This window comes from Stegastes partitus, unplaced genomic scaffold (assembly GCF_000690725.1).
Source record: "Stegastes partitus isolate 25-593 unplaced genomic scaffold, Stegastes_partitus-1.0.2 Scaffold242, whole genome shotgun sequence".
Lineage (NCBI taxonomy): Eukaryota > Metazoa > Chordata > Actinopteri > Pomacentridae > Stegastes > Stegastes partitus.
The window spans coordinates 199,535-218,284 of NW_007577973.1; the positions used below are offsets into that span (position 1 = coordinate 199,535).

At 40.7% G+C, this 18,750-nt stretch overlaps 1 protein-coding gene across 1 annotated transcript in view; it reads left to right on the plus strand.

Annotated features, from left to right (window-relative positions):
• The window catches only part of LOC103357241 (glutamate receptor 3), an 85,435-nt gene extending 78,225 nt beyond the window's left edge, over nt 1-7,210 (plus strand). The window contains exons 14-16 of the mRNA XM_008281700.1: nt 118-232; nt 4,632-4,879; nt 6,996-7,210. Of these exons, the coding sequence (XP_008279922.1) occupies nt 118-232; nt 4,632-4,877 (361 nt within the window). The 3' untranslated portion in view covers nt 4,878-4,879; nt 6,996-7,210. The remainder of the gene's footprint in view (nt 1-117; nt 233-4,631; nt 4,880-6,995) is intronic.
• Nucleotides 7,211-18,750: the final 11,540 nt, after the last annotated feature.

An 18,750-nucleotide genomic window follows, 5' to 3' on the forward strand; every position in this document is an offset into this window, starting at 1 on the left:
ACCGTGGTAGTCTCACTACCATCACCTATTATTATGATGCCTATACAAGTATTACTTTGCATTAGATTTCTCACGGACCTGTGCATTTTCTTACAAGTTATGTTTTATCGTTTCAAGAAATGCTGTTAACCTGGCAGTTTTAAAACTGAATGAGCAAGGCCTCTTGGACAAATTGAAAAACAAATGGTGGTACGACAAGGGAGAGTGCGGCAGCGGGGGAGGTGACTCCAAGGTCAGCCTCGATGTCACCACAATCGGGTACCATAGTGCAGAGTAATCGGCAAGGCTGTTACGACAACCCAACCATAACCAAACCAACTGTCCGCCCCAACTAACCTGCTGCTGCCCCGAGGCAGATTACCAAATTAATTGGACGTTTGACCAGAGGGTTTAACAGCTCAGATCTAACTACGGAGCTCTTGCTTAGCCAACAGGAAAGACTGTATCTGTAGAAATTAACTGTAATGTACATAGAAACAGTACAAATGAGAGTGAGGGTAGGAGTTTGCTTTCTGTCTGACAATGTCTGAAACATACCAGGTAAATTTGTCTGCCCTACAGTTGTGAGAGGTTGAGCTGTTTACAGACACTTACACATGTGCAGGGCAGATCACCTCGCCACAGATATTAAGGTTTTATCAAGGTAGCTGATGGAATCTCACAGGTGTAATTCAAAAAGAGAGTTTGCCGGTGACATTGCAGTGAAAAGGCCAAAACCTCCAGACTTCTATTATGAAGGTGAGGTTTGCTAATCCGGTAAAATATGGCTTTGCAGTACTTCACCGCACAGCTGCCTGACATCCATGACACTGGCCCAGAACCTATGAGCTTAAAAGCCAATTCTACTTAATGGCAAAAAAAAAAAAAAACCTCAGAATGGCTGCTCAGCCGAGGCCGACAGGGAAGCAAGGGGAACAGCGGCGTCTTGAGGGGACTAAGCATTGCAGGCAAACGTGAGAATTCTAATTAAACAAAAGACTTTGTTTTCTTTTTGAATGTGTGATCTGATAAACCACCTGTGGTGTGATTTCACGACATGCAGTTCCTTCCTCAGTTCAACAATTACTAACCCAGCTGTGACCCTTCTGACCGTCAGATCTTTCCATCCTTTTCTGTGCTTAAATGATGAATGATTTTTCCATTACGGCAGCTAATGGTGCAAAGTGTGAAGCCTCGCTCAACCATGACACCTTGGTGTAATGCTACTTAGATTATGTGCCATTAAGCTTTGTGCTATTTTCACAAAATTACACATGAGGCAGTAGCAATACATTCTTTACAATGCAGGTCAATTTAATGACAAATGATGCTGTCAACCCACATGTGATGATGTATGTCAGGTAATTGGTTACATTTCAGACAATCTGCAAGGTCCCACCGACTGCAGATTGTGTCATTACTCTCCCAGTTTGGACCACAATGAACAGTTAAACATCCCCACAAGAGGCTGCATGTGGCACGTATCAAATAATGTCTTGATAAATGCTGGGGTATTGTGGCTGAAGAGATTTTTTTAGGTGTTTCAAAGCCACATTTTCAATGTGTTGTTAACATTGCTATGTTCTGTAGTCACAGAGCCTCCTGTGCTACTCAGAGCATTTGAAAGCAGCTCCTGTCTCCTGTGCTGCCATCGATCTATTATCATGCACAGGTATGTACTGTCTGTCTGTTTCCTGGCTTGTTTCGGCTCTCCAGGACTCAGCGGAAAGGCCCGATTAGGTGGGATAAAGCGGCCTGGAGCGCAGTGTTCCAAACAGTGAATCGCTTGGCCCAGTCCTGCTCACAACTCCATGTTCCAATGACATCAGGAGATGCGCATAATCATGCGCGCAGCTGCATGCACACCCACTCGCACACAGTTCACACCGCTCTTTCTCGCCCTCGGGCACAACACAGCGCAGCCTAGATTGAGTTTCAGACACAGAGCATGTTACAGGGTAATTGCATTGTTAATCAATGTCTCTCCAAGCCAAGACAATGGTCTGGTCTTCGCAGTCCGCTTCTCCAGATTGGCTACGAGGAATATACAGTGGTGTAATCTTCTCTCAGTGCATTATGCATTGCATGGATCCCCTTGGGGGACATTGTTCCCAGGGAGTAGTCAGGTCACTCATTTATTGATGCACTATTTTTCTTTGCTTCCAATTTGCTTTTCACTTTGATAGAGAGATTGACCTAAACCACAAATGATCCACTGTTATATTACGACTACCAAATGTGATCTTCGTCGAGCTTGGCAATTGTTTTTTGCCTCAAGTAATTTAGTGCAATAGAAAATTATGCTAATTCATGTTGACATACAATATTATACGTCATGATATAACTTCTAGAGATATCAAACAGCAAGAGAGAGCTGTGTCAAATATTAGATTATGCAGCTACAGGCAAATGTGAGATGAATTATTCCACTGATACTTTTGAGCTTAGTCCTGCAGCTCTGTGCAGTTTGGTTGGGACACAATCATCAGACACTAATCTGGCGTAATTGGAAGATAAGGTTTTTCTTAGCGATATGTCGGGATGGAACACGTAAGAATTAATTACACTTTCACTTTTGGGCATAGTTTCTTGAATGTGAAATTGGCTGTAATACCTCCAGAATTGACTGTTGTCATTGCAGTGACAGTAGTTTCAGCCATCACGGGATTAAACTGACATTGTACAGGAAGAGGAAGAGTTTTCTGTTTGTTAAGACAAAGCTCCTGTTGGAATGAACTTGTTAAATGCTGTGCAGAAACCCTCTGTGAATGCCTGCCCCCCCCCAAACCAATGTACCTTAGTGCTTTTTGACTTTCATAGACTTGCAGATCGTACTTCCAGTACCTGCTTGTCGCCCTGTTAACAGCGTCTGCCGATTACTCAAAGCGATACGGGTAGGTCCTGGCTTTAGACTAGGGGTTATAAAGGTAATAGGTAGAATGCCTGCTCTTTGTGATGTTGACATAGCCAGGTGCCCTGCTTTATCGCTTTGTAAAGTATGTAGTAGTTTAAAAGTTGAATAACATAAAATAACATAATATAATGTTATTTATGTTATTTCCCACGTGAAGAACTCCTGTAAACCTTGCAGTATTGAAACTCAGTGAACAAGGCATCTTAGACAAGCTGAAAAACAAATGGTGGTACGATAAGGGTGAATGTGGAACCAAGGACTCTGGAAGTAAGGTCAGTCGCTGCAGGTCTTTTGTACTGATTCCAAATTGCATTTTGACGTACTGTTCATATGCAAGACAAGACTTCTCTAACATCTATAGTATGCATTTTGTTAATTTGCTACACATAATTTTTCTTTTTTTCAGTTTTTCCTGCCACAAGCTGTAACACAGCTTAAATGTGGCTTTAACCCAAGGCACTGATTCCCCAAATTCACTTTTTTTTTTCTTTTATACCATAGAAATGAGACATTTTTTGATGCAATATAAAATGTAGAAACTCTCTGTCTCTTTTTTTGTGAAAACTGTAATGGTAATACTGTGGGGAAATTATTAAAGTGCCTTTCAGATATACTATTTTAACTGAATCACAGCAGTTAACAGTTGTTGATCAATGCTATTTTTGCTCATTTTCATTCTTGACATTCATGATACTTTGACCATTATGCTGCTGTTTCTATTTACCAAACTGTTAATGAAAATTTGATTTATTTGTGTTGTTACTAGTTTGCATCGAGATGTGTCTATTAGATTCTTTGGCCTCCTGTGGTGTGATGAACAAGCAAAGCCTCTCATTGTGATGATTTACGCAAATTCAGCTTCTCTAAGCGGCGAGAGCGCCGTAGGGTGTCCTTCAGTCTTGTGGCTGCTTTGAGACGAGGTTAGAGGCTTTGTTTGCGCAGTACAAGAAGTTGAGGAATGTAATAAACCCACTATTTAACCCTCTGAGATACAGTCAAAGCCTCAGATTATAGGTTAGGGTTGCTAGATAGCTCCATGGTACCTCCATGCTCATAGGGTTAAACTGCAAATAGTAAAACTCTAATGAACAAATTTTTAATGAATATGTTTGGTAGGTAAGCAGCAGCAAAATGGTTTGATATTTAGTGTTATTTTTTTTTTTAACTTTAATTGAGCTATCATTCATCTACTATGAATTTGACTGTACTGTATGACAGTGTTGCCATGAGAGTTATACGTACATGTCGCTAAGAGGATTGAAAAGACAGGGATTTTCAGAGCTGTCGACCTATGCGATACTGACCAGCTTCCTTACATGGTCAAGAGCAGAAGCCATTTTTTTTACCTACATGTAGCACAGGACAGGAAAAGCTCTACATTCACCAGCAGAGAAAGCATTAGGAGTCGGCTTCTTTCTCCTCAGTGGAGAGTGGTTTGACTATGAAGTTCCTTATAAATTTGTGACACTTACAAGGAAAATTAGTTTAAATTATAGCCTTAGCACCTCATTACATGTTTAATTTTTGTTGCTTGTAGCTGTTAGTATCCATAATCTTCTACTGGTAGCATCAGTGAGACAGAGTAGGATAATTTACTACTAAATCAGCTTTACTGTTGAGACAAGGCTGTAGAAGGCTCAGTTTGAAGGATACAGGCTGCATTTTGTGATGATGCTGCTGCTGCTGCTGCCCTTGCTCCACTGCAAAACTCTTAACTATGTTATTCACTTTCCCCCAGGACAAGACAAGTGCTCTCAGCCTAAGCAATGTGGCTGGTGTCTTCTATATTCTGGTTGGAGGGCTGGGGCTGGCCATGATGGTGGCCCTGATAGAGTTCTGTTATAAATCACGACAAGAAACCAAACGGCTGAAATTGGCCAAGAATGCCCAGAATTTTAAGCCGGCTCCCCCAACCAACACCCAGAACTTTGCCACATACAGAGAAGGCTACAACGTATACGGAACCGAGAGCGTTAAGATCTAAAGGTACGTCGCCCGTTGCGGGGTCTCCAAGCGCCGCCAGAGATGAATCTTTTAGCTTCTTGTCATTTCACAGAGAGTAAATTATTCAGTTGTGTGTTTGCTGTGGTGCTGCCCCTGCTGTGAAAGTGTTTATGGTTGTCGTGTCGGACGCCAGAGAACACACGTGCCCACTCGAATACAAAACTCCGAGACGTTCTTTATGCCCTGTAACATATAGCTGCATGGATAGTGCCGCGGGCTACATGATCTTTGTCAGTTACAAGCGCGTTTTCTTCTTTGTTTAGTGCAGCAAACACAGGATACACAGCACCTGTCATATGTTTGTGCTGCGTAACAATACATCACTTTATAATGTATAAATCTGGGCTTGCAATTTGACATTTTAAGGCTTCATTTTACCAGATTATAAAAACACATTTTCCCACGTACCTCTAGTTTCCACTTGCCCAAGTTTCGCGATATCCACTTCCTTCCATTTCAATATGGTACAATTGTAGGGAATTTAATTTTAGCTGCTCACAGCATAATGATAGCATTGATTTGTGTATTATTTTATCCACATACCAGGGCAGCAAGACATGAGCATTAAACATAATTATTTATTTGAAGGATTTGGGGGTTCTTTTATGGCTTAATACGTCAGAAATTTGTACTTCGTCTCAGTTTTTTTGTTCATCAACTTCTGAGAGACACACTTTTGCAGTTTTTTCCTCAAAATAGCTGCATGCTTTGGTAGGAAAACCAAATTAAATAAGCTAAAAGATGTTAAAATGCTCTGTAGACCAAAAGGAATCTGCTGTTGTGTGACAATTCTCTGTGGGCTAAACTTTCCCCACATCCTATTTTTTACCAACAACAGACTAAATCATCCTTAATAATCCACAGAACAAACTGTGAACCATCTTCATAGGGAATATTTTTTTGCTTAAGTTTCTACAGAAGAAATTAAATGAACACTTGCAGGGAAAGCTCATGAAAACAGACCACTAGAGGCGAGTGGAAAGTCGCACTTCGGCAGAATTTCACTCAAAGAAATGAAGCACGCACTGAAAAGTACACAATTAAATGTTAGCTTTGTATTAGTGTGGATTAATTGCATGTGTGTTCTCCATAAACACCAAGTGTCGACATGTCAACAGATTTCAAATGCTTTGAGAACATATTTTCTCAATACGGTTCTTAATTTCAGTGATTGAATCCACAGGCGCAAAGTTTTCTTCCAAAGCAGCAACATTTGATTATTTACATAACCGACTTCTGTAGACAGTGTTTTTTTGTCTGTGCTTGTGGAAGTGGGAAGGACTTAGTCGGAAAAAGGCAACGTGTCAAAATCTGATGACAGTTGTTTGACTTTGTTACCCACACTGTCAGTCAACTGGGATTAAACAGCAACATAGTAGTGATGAAGATGATTGGTTAATGAATACCGTAATTTCCGGACTATTCAGTGCATCTGAATATAAGCCGCACCCACTAACTTTAGAAAGAAAACAAGTTGGATACATATATAAGCCGCACATGTCTATAAGCCGCAGGTGTCCACGTTGTAACATGAGATACTTACAAAGAAAGATGTTACACAGAAAGATTAGCCGACCATGAAAAGTCATTGATCGCTATCTTCATCTTCCTCCTGCACTAAAACCACTAAAGTCGTCTTCTTCAGCGTCGGAATTGAACAGCGTCAGAATTACTCCGTCACACACTTCCTCAGTCTCTCTTTCATTGTCGCTCTCAATGTCACTTTCGTCTTGAGGCAAATTCGTAAAAATCCATAAATTAGCAGCATCATTGTTCAAGCTGCAGTGTTCAAAACGTGTGGAAAAAAAAAGTAGCGACTCATAGTCCGGAATTTACGGTAACAACGTTTTTTCTACCGACTTTAAATTTTGTAGCTAAGTTAGTCAGAAATAATGAATGTTGCTGAATGAATTATAAATGTTTTTAAAGCAAGCCTTCGCCGGCTATTAAAAAGTAATCCCTGCGTTTGCTAATTTTATTCATTTTCAAGTAGATTTCTGTTCAGTAACAGACGTATATTTTCGAAAGTGAAAAAAAAAAATCTAATCGAAAATTCTTCCAATTTTTTTTTTGCTTCTGCTCTTGTATGTTGACACAGGTTTAGGAAACATTTCCATTGTCCCTTACAACTGTGACTAAACATCTATGAAAGGCACAGGATCACGGGGATTGAGCTTCAAGCCAAATCCCCTCGGGCGGACACAGCACGATAATCTGCAATGACGACACGACTGGACTGGTCATGGGAAGAGCCGACGTGGTTCCCTCCTCTCAGTGCCTTATGGAACTCTGAGTCCAATCAATGCAACTCATTCACAATGATATTGCTTTTTGCTTGAAAATCCATACAAAACAGAAGAATGGTGCAGTGATCAAAGGATATATATATATGTATCTATACCTATACATACATATATATATAAATAGTAGATTTAACATGAATGAGAGAACTAAAGCCATCATTTGCAACCCTAAGCACATTTCGAAGTGCCAGAATGACGACAAATCTTACATGTCAAGTGTCTAATTGGTTTCTTGTAATCAATATGATCGGGTTTCTCTTCATCCTTCTGCTGCCAGATTTTCACTGGTTATATGTGTTCAAATTATTTTATTAGATCTACTCAGTGCACTGTAAGACACTGGTTATTAGACAATAGCTTTTATACTGCTGTAAGTCACTCCTCGTGACCTTCTACCTGTTTTAAAAAGATAGATTGACCTTATTGGAGTGAAACGCCATTCAGCCCAAAACAATGACGTGTGTTGTTTGTACTCTAAACTCTGGTGCTGCTGCCACTGTCTTCTGAAAGTTTGATGGGACTCCTGAAGATGAGAAGATGATCTGGTTTTGGCTTTCACACACTAAAGAAACCAGGTCATAATTCGCACTTCCAATACTGCCAAGAGTGTGTTTTGTAGGACGAGTGTGTAAAGCAAAAGTATTCATGCCTGAGTAAAGAAAACCTGTTTGTGTGATTTACAGTTTGTAAAATATCAAAAGGAGCACCGAGGTTTGGCGCTCCGAAAACAGTCTTTCCCTGAAGTCTAGAGTCATTCAAGTCTTCTGTACATCAAGGTAAAACCAAACAAAAAGGGTAATTCAATTGTAGATTAACTGCAATCCAATTAAAGGATAACAGTAATGGCTTTTAAACTGTAGTATTTTGGATTACCTTACCATTTTCTTTAACAATTGCACATTTTACAATGAGCTGTGGTTTGCGTTTAATTTGATTTTCTTTTAACGAGCATTACAGTGTTTGGTGACTTCACTTAGTAAATGAAAATGAAAAATATATGAATACAATGGAAAATAGATTTATACAAGGTTATACCAGGGAGAGACCTGAAGCTTAGCACATTTCCATATTGCTGTAATAATTTACTTTCTTTCAAAAAGACTGTGATTCCATAGGATTTAGGAAGATACTTATCTAATCACCTGAAACTATGGGCAGATAGTTTTATATTTAAGAAAAAATAAATAAAAATAAATAAAACCAATAATGTGAAGAAAAAGAACGAGCAAGCCGAGAAAGATGTGTACATTTAGATAACTGAGAATTATTTATGTTACATGATGAAAGATTGGTTTTTCTCCTTTTCCTCCCGTTTGGTTTTCTTTTTTCTTTTCTTTTTTTTTTTCTAAGAAATTGCATGTGAAATCACTGATGCTTGACGAGCTCTGCTACTCACAAACTGAACTTAGGTTAATGTTAGAAATCCAGCCCTGGTAATTCTGTTTTGTTTCGGGTTTTTTAAAAAAAATCAACTTTTTCTTTTTTGTACGTCTCACCTTCTGCTAAAAACAAAAATCGCCGGGCATAGTAGTGGGTACAAAAGAGCAAAAGATGCATGCATAATTTGCTGAACCTCATTAGTGAGGCGCTGTACAGAGAATTTTAATACATTTTGTAAATAAAATGTACAGAAAGGGTCCTGTGTCTGTGGTAATTTCCTTTCACAACACTTGTTTGAACCTGAGTGAAGCCCTGTGGAGGATTTTGTGGCCTGTAAAAAAAGAAATCACATCTCGGCTCAGGTTAAACGTATACTTTAACTCAAGTGTGGTGCCGACAGAGTATCGGTGGCCCGAGCAACCCCCTGTAGACGGATACACAAAGAGAGGAGTTTTTCCTATAATAGTCCCATATTGAGCCGTTAGTCAGTGGAAGTGTGTGCGCATGTTTCGGATCAATAGCGAGCACCCTCCGCTTCACTATCGCTCTCCTGCCTTGCATCCTCTGATTGAGGGCCGCATTGACAGCTTCATCTGCCATGTGATCTTTCTCTCGCTCGCTCACTCTTCATGAGATCTATTGTGACATAATCAATAATGCATTATTAGAACCACCAACTGCTTACAAAGCATACCGCGCGCACATGCCGCGTCCTTTTCTCTTTAATTCCGTCACAAGTTTGAAGCCTCAAAACCACTTTTTTTTTTTTTTTTTTTGCATCGGGATTTTCTCAAGCAAATCCAGCAAAAGGACAGTTAATCATTTAAATCCTGCTTATTCCCACGGTGTAAATTCTCACATATACAGTCGGGCTAGCACAATGCTCGATAGATTGCCCAGTCTGTGTCATTTTACTGGTCTCCTGGTCTGCATTGTGTGGTTAAAATGAATTCCTCCTTCCAGAGATCCAGCCTGCCACAGCTCAAATAACAAATCCAACAAACATGGCAAAACACCAGTGTTTTTTTTTTTTTTGTATTTTTTTTACTTCATTTTTGGATGCAGACACTATGATTCAGGATTTATTCACTGCACCAGTCCTGTGGAACAGACTTGGGCTGTATGAAACGCTACTCTACGATCCAAACAACCCATTTCTGACAAAGCATGAAAGGATATTGCTTTTTTGTTCTTCCTTTGCTCCACTGCCTCTCCTTTTGTTGTGTTTTTTTTTTTCTTTCTTTTCTTTTCTTATGCCTGGACTGCTTCCAAATGTGAATAAGACAACGTGGGGGAGTGGTGTGCGAGGATGGCACCGCACTGCAGTACATGATGCTCATGAGACTGTTTTCTGGAATTAGTTTACTCACCTATCAAGGAGGGCGACGGTGGCAGTGTTTGTCATGCGAGAATAGGAGAAATACAAGGGGGCAACAAGCAATTAGGATGAGGCCTTTCATTCAGAAAGTGACGCGGGGAAAGGGAGCCGTTAATCTAATCACAGGAGCACGAGAGCACATTTCCCTCCACCAGAGGACAACTAATCATCCCCCGCTGCGTCGTCGCACACTTCTCGAACGTGTCGAACTGTGCGACTGGAGGCTGGCTGCTCGTGTTCGTTGCCTTTTTTGGGCCTGTGGCTGTGAAAGTTAATCTGATCTAACACGGGCTCTGTCACTACTGGGAAGACGGTTGTGTACGTGAGAGGAGAAGAGAAAGAGTGTGTGTGCGTGAGAAGGAACGAGAGAGAAAACTCAAAAGGCTGAAGGAGGACGTGTCATGGGGAGGATACTTTGATTACTGCTGTAGAAAAAAAAGGCTTTCTGGTTCAATAGCTCCCTCACTTTGCAGCGCACTGCAGTCTTTCACCCTATCTCTCTCTCTTCAAGGACACAATGAATAAATCAGATTCCAACTCAGTTGTTCCATTTCCCTCTTTTCTCCACTTTAGCCGTTCAGCCATCTTCAAGTGCACCTGAGGAGACCTGCACTTGACAAGTTCAGCTGACACTGATCAGCTTCCCCAACATGGGCCCTATTATTTAACAGTTCAAAGTCTTTGTCATAAATAAAGCTTCTTTTTTTTTTCTTTTCTTCTGCTCTGACTTTTGGCATTTTCTCCTAAGTGCAGCTACTTCTGTGCTTTGCTCTTTGTGGGTTTTTTTTTTTTGTCCACCCGTGATTCTTTGAGCATTACCAAATCCTTGTTTGCTTTCATTAAGCTCTTTGAAGCACATTTTAATGAATGCAAAAGACAATAGAGATGTAGAGAGATAACACATGGAGATCATATGTGGAGCCTCTGGGGCACCGCTGACATGAGATATGAAAACAGCATTAGCACCATTCCTATTCAACACGGAACCAGAGACAATGATTTACATCAACTGTGGCTCACGACTCATCCTTCAGCATCGACTGATAGATAAAATATTTTGCATTTGCCATGTTTTTTGTAAGCATGGCTCTCATTTATACAAAAACCGCACTTCTCCAGACAGTGAATAATGCAGGTGTGACTCATAGAAGCCATGCAGGGGATCCTGTTACTGTTTGATTAAACCTGAATGGGCAAGACCCATGATGCGACTTTGAACACAGTGTGATTGCTGGCAGTGGATGTGCCAGCTCCGGCATCTGCAGAGACAGCTGCCCTCGTGGGAGTCATGTGCATTACACACTCAGGGTCTACGGTTAATAGAGAATGAATGCTGCAATATACAAGACACATACAGTCAACCGCGGACCTGAAAGCAGAAGCACCTCGCAGCGAGGGGTCAGATGAGAGTCGCAGAGGTTGATGAAGCCGAAAGGACGACCGCATGTATGCGAATAGCAGCTCAGAATATAAAAGAGGCACCTTGTCCAACAAAAGCCCACTTTCTGCTTCAACAAAAAAACATTTGAACTGGTGTACACTGGAGCCTTGTGTGATCGGTGGCTAACAGCTGGAGGACTCGTTCGTGCCTCAGTCTGCCAGACAGACAGTCCCACATCACTAAACTTTACAGGTTCAGGGATGTAGCGACGGACTACAGGAAAAAAGTCCACTTTTAGCAACTCCCATATCCCCACAACATATCGTCAGAGCTGTTTTCACTTCCCTCAGCGCGCCTCAGTGATACCTCAGGTCAAGATTTCCTACATTCTGCCTCATTTCCATCCAAAAATAAAAGTTGTGTTGAGGGAGGCTTTATAGGAGATGTAAACCCTTTGCTCAAAACACAAAATATCTTGCGGCTGCATTATGTTATTGATTATCATGGCTCAGTGGAGAAATTGGTTTCTCTTCCTCTAGAATGAACACTCCCATCTTCATACTGATGCAAAATTATGAGTGTAACAAGCATTTGTACTTTGATTGTGAAGGACAAAGGCTAAAAAATGTTGATTAAACATTGCTATTTGATGAAACACGATCATGGCTGAACAACAAAAACCCCTGACACCACCGTACTACCTTCCTATTCATCTTTACAGGCAGCATAATACAACAAATTGCAGCTCTGTGCAGATAAAAGGATGTGTGTTTATTGACGCACAAACAATTAATGAGTCATTGTACAGCACTACTGTAATCAGATTTAACAGCATATGTGTTAAAGGTGCAAATCATTCACATGTGGGGTTGCAGCTGTGCAAAGATGAAATATTTGTTTTCACTTTCTGGTCGATAGTTAGATGAGAAACTTCTGTAAGCTTAGCAAATTACACACGACTGGAAGTGTAGGAGGAAACTAGCTTGACTTTGTCCAAAGGGAACAAAATCTCTCTCCACCAGCACCTCTTAACCTCACTAATGAAATCCTCAAATCATAACCGAAACATAAAAACAACACGTTATGGCTCTGCGGGGTGCTACGTGACGGGATATAGCTTGTTGCCAGGCAACCATTCGTGAATTTTACACCTTGGTTTTTCTACGTAATAAAAAGAAAAACAAGATATACAAGGTTTATTAGTGAGATTTTGGTAGCTGGTTCCTCTTGTTTCCAGTCTTTTGACTAAGCTAAGCTAACCAGCTGCAGGTTGTAGCCTCCTATTTAATGAGCAGACAGCTGAGGAGCGTCGATGTCCTCGTCAACAGCTGCAACATGCTGCATCTCAAGGTGGCTTCTTCTTTAAATTCAGCGCAGTGCTTCCAAGCTCTCAACCCTAATACCTTGGGATAAGAGAGAACAAGATCCTCACAATATGGATGAAAAATCTGCAGGTACTACATGACAGCCGCAAGTCAGCATGGAACTACATCCCTGCAGAGCACTTCTAGCATCTCGCTGAATCCAGCGCTTTGATGAATTCCTCTGTTCCGGAGGTGAAGGAAAAGTCCTGGGTACCTGCGAAATGTGTGCGAGCTGTTGAGTGTTGAAATGATTTACACCGCCTTTGATTTGTTCATGCATGTAGTTTTGTACTTTCACTAAACATGTGGAGGACAGAGCGAGGAGCTCTGGAGGGATTTGCAGTGCTGGATCAGAGAGATCAGAAAAGAAGTAGGAGGGGCTGAAGGCCTGCAGAGCTTCATTAATAGCTCCATTAGAACTGACAAGCAGCTCAGTGTGACTTCACATCTGGACCTTGCACTTGTTCATTATAGCTAAGGGCAGCAGACTTTAATGCAGGAGTGGCTTTGGCATGCAGCTGACTGCAAAAAATATACCCTTTCAATTAGAATCTATGCTGACCCAGATACATTGCACACTCCAGACTACACCCATGAAGCGAAACCATCATCAGTCAATGCAGCAAGTTGTTTGATTCCTCGAAAAACAAGCCGCCTTTATGCCGACTTGTTTGAGCCGTGTTGGTCACTGGTCTTCAGCGTCTGCTTTTGCAGTCTAATGTGTAATCCAAACATCATAATAGTTTTTCTATGATGTTATGATTACTCCCCGCAATAACAAAAGGGAATATGAGTCAGCTGCGGTCCAACCCTCTAGAAAGCACTGATTGGCTTTTGATGAAAGTTCAACTGCACGTTGTTGCGCAACATTTCCTAAATCACTCTCTTTGTCCTTGGGGGGTAACTACATGATGGATTTTTTTTTTTTTACTAAACTGTGAGGAATGATAACATTCTCACATATTCAAAAATAAACAGATCACCCCATAGAAAGGTCACTTCATTATTTGTTGACTCTTGTGTGAGTCATATTGCAGTAATATCTGGGACTGATCTGGGCCATGCCTCCCAAAAGCTTCTTGAAGCTTAAATGATTGTAGCACATGGATTTACAATCGCACTGAGATGATCTCAGCCTTGAAGGAATAGTTTGACATTTGGGAAGATATGCTTATTGGATTTTCTTGCCGAGAGTTAAAGCCCTTTTACATAGAGCCTGATTTTTAGGGGGAATAATTCACAGTATCGAAATAAATAATGGAACGTAACAACACAGATATAACTTCAAGGTTGATTTTGTCCCGTAGCAACATGACGACTGACATCTGGCTGTAGCTGTCCACGAAGAAGTCCATAGAAACACTACAATATTTAAATAATAAACTGTTTTAGCAGGAAAGTAACAATCTTATACATATATAAATACACATATACATCCTATTCTGTATTTGTGAGCAGTTTAACTACCTTTATGTATAAAAACATGAGCATTTGTTAAAAGACTTTGAATGGTCCGACCCAGAAATGCATTTAAATTTCTGGTGGTTTACATTAAAATTAAGTCATCTCAACTTATAGACACTGATAATAATTGCACTTGTTTGGAATTTTTTAAGATGGATCCTGCAGGGGAGACGTATTTATTCAGCCGTTTAATGAATTAGTAAAAACACATTTCCGCACATATCGTCTGTTGAGCTCGCTATTAGAACCGCGCCAGTCCATTAGAAGCTCAGTACATCAAAAAGCAAAAGATTCTGTCAGTGCCTGACGGTGTATGAAGTCCCATCATTGTTTTAAAATACTAGGCTTCCACTTCTCCAGCTGCAAAGTCAAACGAGGTGCAGGCCAAGACCTTACTTGAATAACAAGGATGAGCAGCGTGAGAGAAGTAATTTCATTTATTCACTGGAGCATCAGAGGAGAAAAACAGTGTGTTTGCGTGTCTGTAAGCAAGTGTGACAGGTAGAGGAAAAGATGTGGTAATACTCCAGCCTGTTTGATGTTTCTATTCACAACTGACAGCAGTTACAAGATAATAGCAGTGCTTTTTAAATTTGACAAGCCCTTGAGCAAATAAATAAAATGTACCCTCTGAATGAGAGGATGTAAAAAAAAAACAAAAAAAAACAAAAACAAAACCGGCATGAGACAAACAGAACGGATGTGCCCGGCTCATTACTGTTGGAAATAAAATGCGCGCGTACAATGGATGAGCGACATAGTCCGGGTTCTTTAAAGAGAAAGTGATGTTTCTGTCACTGTCGCTCCTCCAGAACCTAATTAGAGCACAAAAGGCAAAGTGGCTCTCGCTTGTCGTCCATGTATGGAGTGAGGACGCACCTCAAAACACCTTTGAGAAATCATCAAAAGTTATATCAAAGCTCGACTGTAAACTGCTTTTCCACGCTCCCTTTTTATCACACACGCGAGGTTACAGTAGATGAGATATTAAGTGCAAATGCCAGCCGTGCTGCGTGTTTAGCATGCAGAAGACTATGCACATAGAAGGCGCTAATGAATCTCATTATACCCCAAGAAAAACGTCGATTACAAAAAATTTCTACATACAGTGTTTTACTATTGTTATATTCTGACATTGCAAGGATGCCAGTAGTCTTTTAATTAGATGTTTTAGCCTCTGCACGAATGCCGGTGTTGCCTAATGTTAAATGTCTTTGGTTTTGAATTGAGAATTAATGAGGTGCTGTTTTTTTTTTTTCTCTCTCTCTGCTAAGCTTTACGGTTTCATATCTCATAAGAACCATAAGGTCAGGGTAACAGCGTTTGCCAGAATATGAGCAGGACTTGATTCTCTCTCAGCCTCAGAATTGCTTCAGTCTGTACAAGTTCATAATGCTGACGCAAGAACATTGTGTCGTTTTGCTGTAAAATATTTACATCCTTATGTTTATGTATTCCCATGCTATACCGAGGACTGACTGCAAGGGGGAAAAAAAATCCTAAAATGCAGACATGTTTGAAAAGCTCTGCTATAGCGTGGCCCCAGTCACACATTGTATCCATTGCTTTGGACAATATCATTTCACATCATCTCCAGAGTGAAATCATCATGGGAATGTGTGGGGGGAGGGGCGGGCGGTGGTAGAAACACTGCCTCGTCTACATTCAGAGGAAGCGCTGTTTCAAGTGGAGTCATCAGCATATTTTCAAATTCACTGTCATTTACTTCATTGACCATAACAGCAAAAACACTTCATCTGCTTGACGGCCGCTATTCAACAGGGAGCCGCTCAATAGAAGTGCAGAGGCTGCAGGAAGGCCACGTCCAGTCACAGGCCCATGGAGCAGTGGGAGAGATATTGTTGTCCAGAAATTGCATTACAGGAATACGTGAACAATACAAATGGGTCTGGTCAGTGGATTCTCTCTAAATGTCAGGGAGGCATTTTTTTTGGTTACCTCATGCAAAGTTAAGGGTAAAAGGAGTTTTGAAGAAATGAGGTCTGAGCGAAGGTAAAATGTCTCCATATTAAAAATACATACAGGCACCGCGGCGAACGGGACACAAAACATTTTTTTTTGCACTGGGAAGGTAATGAAGAGAGGAGCGAAAAAACTTCAAAGAAAGAATCCTTTAGGAAAAATGTTACAGGGCCAAATTTATGGGGGTTTTTCAATTGTCTGCACATAACACCCATGTCTTATGTGCGAGGCTATTTTTGAGCCATCTCCCTCAGCAATAGCTCAGTTTAATAGAACAGTAACGGGATACTAGCCTAGAACAGTGTTCAATTTGATTACGCAGTTCATGGGGACTGCGGACTTTGATAAAGGATTGATTTATTTTTCAGGGAGCTTGAAATAATAATCCTCTGCTAAACCTTCATGGCCTCCAGGCTCAAACTTTTAATAACGTTATGAGAGAGATGAGAATAGTGCATCACTCCAGGCCTGGTGCAGCTCTGCTCAGCCGTCCTGTACAATAGGCTCTTCCTGTAGCTGTTGGTGCCTCTGCATGATGGGTTGTTTGTTTTTGATTCTTCCTATAAGCCATCCAGGAATGTGCCCTTGGGTTTTTATCTTAAAAGTCATATGTGCACTTAAATAACCAGTGTCATGAGTCATAGTAGTGTTGAGTGTTTACAAAGACAGTAAAGGCTACACAATCCTTATAATAAATGTGGAGCTTGTTATTAAAAATCAAGAATGGAGGTTATGAGGCTTCGCGGAGCATCCACCAAATGCAAAATTAAGAAAGGCTGAGACGAGGGCACATGCTGGATATTGAGATATAAACAGGCTGAAATGCCTTGAACTGCCACTGGGGGCTCATAAAAACTGAATGGAGACTGTGCTTTGTGTGAATTATTTAAATCTGGAGGGCCAAGACCTTACAGATGCTGCATTCTCAATGAGCGCGTGCGGGAACGGACATCACTGCTGACATGACAAGCAACCCACATCTACAGAAGTGACGGGGAGAAACCGGGTCGAGATTTGTTGATCAGAAGCAGTCAGAAGAGGTTTACATATCTAGGTTAGAAGGGTTGCCTTTTTGTTTTTTTTTTGGAAGCATTTAAATATCTATGACACGTGAAAAAAAAAAAAAAGACTCCCACTGCCATATCTGTTGTCATTTTAACGCAACGCATTAGGATGTGAACACAAAATGAGCACAGAGACCAACACAAACTCTCAACATGTTGTTTTTATATGGTTGGAAAAACTAAATTATGTTAAGTAACGGTCCTACGATTGCTAGTGTGTGGATTTATTTTGGTCTCTTTACCTGAGGATAGATTGGCACCACTCTAACGTTTAGAAAATGAATATGAAACAACCGCTAACAGCTTTGCATAAAGAGTGAACATAGAGCAAACAGCTGGCCTGATTCTGTCTCATGTTAACAATCCATACCACGCACCTGCTGGCATCTTAAAAATGTATCATCTAATTTTATGTACAGTCTTGAGCAAAAGTTTACATACATTTATCCAGCACGTGTGTTTCTTGGCAGTCTTGAGTTTCCAATTATTTGCTATGATAGAATGATTAAAACACAAGCACCTTGGTCATAATAAAACAATCGTGCATTTTGGTTCTTTTATAGATTTATTGTAGGTCTTCTGGAAATATTACGACATCGGCTAGGTCAAAAACGCAAAGACAGCAACTTGAATTATTGGTTTTGTTGATGTAGAAAGTTGTGTTAATCAAATTTTCTTAGTGCCGTGGCCTCCTAACTTCTTATGAGTAATTATAATTGACGACAGTTGCTGACTCCTCTGAGCCAATTTAAATAGAGCCCATTTCTTACACTCATTAGACGCCACAAACACTACAGAGGTAAAGTCTAAGGAAGTAGAGATCCATCCATCCATCCATCCATCCATCCATCCATACACCACTTAATCCTCACTAGGGTCGCCAGGGGGCTGGAGCCTATCCCAGCCGACACCCTGGACATGTCACCAGTCTATCGCAAGGCTACACTTAAAAGACAGACTAAGACAGACCTGGAAAAAAAAATTATTGACCCGAACAAGTTGGGACAGTCAACTGGAGTCATTTTAAAGATGCTTCACATTCCCAAACTATCTGTGCAAGCAATTGTTTGTAAGTATAAAGTGTATCTAACAGTTCTGTCACTGCCACAATCAGGAAGAAAATGCAAACCATCACCTGCTGCTAAGAGACAGTTAGTCAGGATGGTCAAGAGTCAACCAAGAATCACTACAAAGCAGGTTTGCAGTGAATTAGAAGCTGCTGAAACACAGGTGTCACAGTGAAATGTGTTTTACATCACCATGGGCTGAGTGGCTACCATGCAAGAAGAAAGGCCTTTTTCCAGAAACGGTACCTGCAAAGAAGGAGCCACTGGAAACTCAAGACTGCCATTATATGCACGGCCTTACAAGCCATCCTTTCGTCATGACTGAACATGCTATGCTAAATTGTATGTATGTATTCGGGCCTCAATAAAAAAAAAAGTCATGCTATAGCATGTCGTTTTTGTCAAAAAATCTCACGTTTCAGAATGTCCTGAAAACATGTCAGGATGTAGTATATAGTGCGAAACGTGT